A 5,118-nucleotide genomic window follows, 5' to 3' on the forward strand; every position below is an offset into this window, starting at 1 on the left:
TGTGATTTGGCAGTTATGTCATGATGTGACTTGGCAGTTATGCGATGACGATGTGATTTGGCAGGTAGGCATTGCTGTAGTCATTCTCCATCTTGTGCTCTGATGTGGTCCTCCTCCATTTTCACATAGCAGCACCGATTCTTCCAAGAATGGCCTGGTCTTTGGAACCCACCGTGTCAATAAGTGAGGTCCACGTGCAATTCAGTGACATTAATTACACACACCCTGTTGTGCAACTGTCACCACTGCCTGCTTCTGAAATGCTTCCACAGAAAGCAGGGCCCTCCCGGCAATAACCCCTGTTTACCCCTCCCCTGTCCATGTGGTTAGGTGCCACTGCGTGGGTTCCAGCCCACAGCGGCCCTACGCATGACGGAATGGCACTGCCTGGTCCTGCGCCGTGCACGATTGTCCTAGGCCCGAGCCCATCGTTGCAGCCACTGTGTCCGTCCATCTCCTGGAAGGCCTTCCTTCCTCTTTTTCGCTGCCCCTGCACTTTACCAAGCACGATGTCCTTCTCCAGGGACCGGTCTCTCCTGACAACATGCCCAAAGTACATGAGACGAAGTCTCCTAAGAGGCAATATGATTGCACTTCTTCCAAGACCGACTTGTTTGTTTTTTGGGCAGTCCCTGGGAATGTCAATCTTCGGTGTCCAACTTGCACATGCACATGAGGCGGTGGACACCGCCCTGGCTTGAGTCAGGCGCACCTCAGTCTTCAAAGAAAAGACCCTGATTTCCAACACTCGCAAAGAGTTCTTGCGCAGCACACTGACCCAGTGCAGTGCATTGTTCCATCCCTTAGCTGTTGCTTCCACGAGCATTGATTGTGGAGCCAAGCTAGACCACCTCCTTGACAACTTCAACCTGTTCTCCGTTGATCACGATGTGACCCGAGTCCGGCTGTGAGGGTTTGGGTCCTCTGGCACTGAGCTGTGAGCCATCCTGAAGACTAGCCTCCTTGACCTTCAGTAGCAGTGCTTCACGGCCTCCTCACTCTCAGCAAGGGAGACCGTGTCCTCTGCTGACCACGGGTCCCTAAAAAGCCTTCCTCTGGTCAGATGCTGCATGCAGCCTTCCGCAGATAACCCCCAGCCCACGATCTTTTGTCTCTTTGCAGGCGCTTAGTCTAGTGGTCTCCTCTAAGGGAGGCCACACCACACTTGTCCTGGGGGTCTGGTTCCCTTTACTCCGCGGCGTGTGTTTGGAGATCCATTCACCCTGTGGCCTGCATCCTTTCCCGTGCCGGTGGAGTGGTGCCCAGCGTAGGCACAGGCCCCGTGGTGTTTACTAATACAGCTGTCGCTGGACTGGAATGTGGTTTGTACTCACGGGAAACCTCCAGTGAATGCCGGTGGGCAGCGCAGACGCGTTTTGGAAATTCTGAAGCAACGAATGCTTTGCAGCACCGCAGTACCAAGCCATTTGTAAATGTGATCTCTTTCTAGGGCCACTGTGGACCTCAGGATGACACCGACTTCGGTGAGAATCATGAACGATCGTGCCAACCACAGGGGCAGCACGTTAGTGCTGATTGAGTACCTGCCGTACGCCGGGCCCAGTGCCAGACTCCGTCTGCCTTGCCCTGCTCTGTCCTTAAGTACCGGGTGATCCCCATGCCCCAAGTCTGGAAAGGAAATGCTCAGAGGCCAGAAGGCACGGGCTGAGAGCAGACTCTCTAGGAAGTGGCCCGGAGGGGATTCCAACGTGGCCCATGGACAGAAATGAATGCACTTGGACACCCCCCAGGCACAGATGGCCCTGACCCCTCTACGTCCCCAGCATACAGCCCACCGCCCTGCATACAGTTGGTACTCAATGAGTGCCCAACGGTAAATGATCAGTGCCTAGCTCTGGGCATCCTGGGGTGGGGCAGCCCTGTGGCCTCACACCGGCTGCCTCTTGCAGAGTCCTGCCTGGGCCCCCTGGAGAAGGACGCCGTGCAGGAATTCCAGCTGCGGAGGCGGCGGCTCAGGTCGCAGGCCCCCGACGGGCCCTGGAGCCACTGGAGTGACTCCGTGTGTGTCCCCGCCGGTGAGAGCGCCCAGGCCAGGGGACCTGGGCAGGCTATGGAAATAGGGCAGTGGGCGCTAGAAATAAGGTATCCGAATCAGAAATAGATGGTGGGAGGAAAAGGTGGGGTTTTTTTTGAAATAGGGTTGGACCGAAGGCCCTCAAACGGCCCGCACCCTGGAAGCCTGGGTCCAGCTGTGCCCACTTTAGGGTGCTTTCACGTGGGAACCACTGGACTAAGCTTTAGGGGGAATCATCTGCCCGAGGTCATTAAATGGCCTGCTGACTCCAAGCCTTGGAGTCAGAGAGGGAGTTTCAACGCTGTCGGAAAGCTGGGACAACTGGACCTCAGGGACAATGGCTATTCCTGGGGACAGGGACCTGGTCCAGGAAGGTGGGTGGTGGGAGAGGCCCCCCACTTGGCTTCTGGGCCTCAAGAGCTGTTTCCTCCTCTTGCCCCAGATGGTGGGAAAGGGACCCGAGGGTGGGTGTGGCTGATTCGGGAAACTCTCTAATGGCCCCCCTGATGATGCCAGGTTTCATGGGGGGTGGGGTGGGGAGGAGACAGTCCCTCCCCGCCTCCCAAACACACACTGTGTGTCTCCTTGCAGAAATCCTCCCGCAACTCAAGATGAATTGCTCCGTGGAGCTGCTCCGCCCGGATGGGAGGCGGCAGCTGAGCCTCCAAGTGCAGGTACTGGGGTCAGTGTGGGACTGCACCCCAGCCGGGGATGGCAGGAAAGGGCAGGAGGCTGGAGGGAGGCCAGCAAGTGGGGGAGCTGAGACACGAGGCCCTCAGGTGGGAGTAGGGAGCCGGGGAGGGTCACATGGAGTTAGTGAGTGTGAGCAGGGTTGGCCACAGGTGGGTTCAGACTATAGGGGCTGAGGTAGAAACCAGGAGATCAGGAAGGGGTGGAGCAGCCCAGCTGGGCACTGATGGTATGTGGGATCTGGGTGGGAGGGCACTTATTGCTCTTTGGTCCACCCGTGTCAGTGTGGGGCTGTGTCCCCAGAGCACACTACTCTACTCCACACCCTGGGGGTCCCCAGCATTCAGAACCAGCCCGAGGGAACTGCCGCCAAGACCGGTCCGTGGGGGGTGACTGCCAGTTTCTCAGCAGTCTGGCCAGCATTCGGTTTCTGATGAAAGAAAAACAAAAACGTTTTAAACTTTGGGTGCATAGAATCCGAGATGCCCCCAGGCGAGTCTCTCCTCGTGGGCTGTCCTGATGTCTGTCCACTGGACCCAGCAAGCTGCCTCTCACCCTCATAGAAGCCACCTCGACTCCCGCTGCCCGAAGGCTGCCTCGGAGACACAGGGGACACGGCAGAGGTCACCTACCACATCCACCTGCACATGCTGGCCTGCCCGTGCCAGGCCAAGGCCACCAAGACCCGGCTCCTGAAGGAAAGACTCATGCTCTCGGGCGCTGCCTACAATGTGACAGTCTTCCCGAAGAATCACTTTGGTCCTGGCCCAAGCCACTCCTGCCTCGTTCCTGCTGAGGACCACACAGGTGCTTCTGTGGGGGTGGGGCGGGAGGGCCCCTTCCGGCCAAGAACCCACTCTGAGCCACAGGCCCAAGAAACGTAAGAGGCATGTGTGTTTGAACGGTGTGTTGCAACACGCAATCGCCAGGAAACAGTGTAATGCAACATAACCATGCTGGAGCCTGCAAGCTCACCAGCGAAGCCCAGCCTCCTGGGCTGATGGCCCGTGCTTGTCAATAAAGTTTTATTCAGACCAGGACCAAGATCAGAGTGAGGCGAGTGAGGCAGGAAGCTCTCGGGAAAAGGCAGGCTCGGGCCTGTCTTTATTTAAAATCTGAATGCTTTATTCATTTTATGCACTTATACATATACATACTTTGTTCCATACGTATGCTTTTTAAAAAATTAAATAATCATTTTATTAGGGACTCATACAACTCATCACAATCTGTACATACGTCATCTGTGTCCAGCACTTTAGTACATATGTTGACTTCATCATTCTCATGACACCGCTTTCCACTTGAGCCCCTGGTACATATGCCTTTTAATTGAGGTAAAATTCACAGAGATGAGGAGCTGATACCAAGGGCTCAAGCAGATAGCAAATGTTTTGAGAATGATGAGGGCAACAAATGTACAAATGTGCTTGACCCAACGGATGCAGCCATACTGAAGTGCACCGTTCTGTGACTTTTTAGCCCAGTCACCGTGCTGTTCTGGAACATTCTCCCCACCACCCAACCCCATGAAAACCCAGTACCCGTTAGCACTTACTCTCCAGCCCACCCCGACCATAGGCTGGCCCCTCATCCCCTCTGTCTCTTTGAACCTGCCTGGCCTGGGCAGACCACACAGAGGAGACCGCACAAGATGTGCCCTTTGTGCCGGCTTTGGGCTGGCTGTCTTTCCCTAAGTCCTGTGCCCACGTGGCAGCCAGTATTGCGGGACGGAGGCCTGGTGGTGTGGCGGTGACCTTTGGGGCTGCGATCCAAAATGTCCGCAGTTGAAACCCCCAGACACTCCCTGAGAGAAAGACGGAGGAGCTCCAGTCTCGGGGTCGCTGTGAGCCGGCATCGTCTCCATGGTGATGTGTGAGTGCGAGCGAATGGGGGCCTGGTGGGTTAAGCCTTGGGCTGTTAACCATGGAGTTGGCCGTCCAGACCCACCAGCCCCTCGGAGGCTGTCTGTCCTTGTAAGGACCTACAGCAGTGCACCTTCCTAATGCCGCGACCCTTTCATGCAGTTCCTCATGTGGTGGTGACCCCCCAACCATAAAATTATTTTCGTTGCTACTTCATCACTGTCATGTTGCTACTGTGATGAATCGGGCGACCCCTGGGAAAGGGTCGTTCGGCCCCAAGGTTAAGAACCGCGGTCTACAGCCTCAGAGACCCGCAGGAGCGGCTCCGGGCCCACAGGGTCATCTGACTTCATAGAATGGACTGCAGGGCAGTGGGTGGGTTGGGGTCTGGGGGTTCGGGGGAGCTCTCAGTTTCTTGCCTTTTCCTGGCTGGGCCACCTTCCAGTTTACGCATGGACTGCTCTAGGCTGATTCATTCAGCTGCCGAAAGGCATTCGGCTCATCTTGGACTTTGGATCTTGTGAAATA

At 56.2% G+C, this 5,118-nt stretch overlaps 1 protein-coding gene across 1 annotated transcript in view; it reads left to right on the forward strand.

The window, feature by feature from the left end:
- Nucleotides 1–5,118, forward strand: part of IL12RB1 (interleukin 12 receptor subunit beta 1) — a 29,887-nt gene that overhangs the window by 14,912 nt on the left and 9,857 nt on the right. The window contains 4 exon segments of the mRNA XM_045299251.1: nucleotides 1,451–1,484; nucleotides 1,911–2,036; nucleotides 2,627–2,709; nucleotides 3,289–3,532. Coding sequence (XP_045155186.1) covers nucleotides 1,451–1,484; nucleotides 1,911–2,036; nucleotides 2,627–2,709; nucleotides 3,289–3,532 — 487 coding nt within the window.

Source organism: Echinops telfairi, unplaced genomic scaffold (assembly GCF_000313985.2).
Source record: "Echinops telfairi isolate 266 unplaced genomic scaffold, ASM31398v2 ScPeMD7_7457;HRSCAF=8495, whole genome shotgun sequence".
Classification (NCBI taxonomy): Eukaryota; Metazoa; Chordata; class Mammalia; order Afrosoricida; family Tenrecidae; genus Echinops; species Echinops telfairi.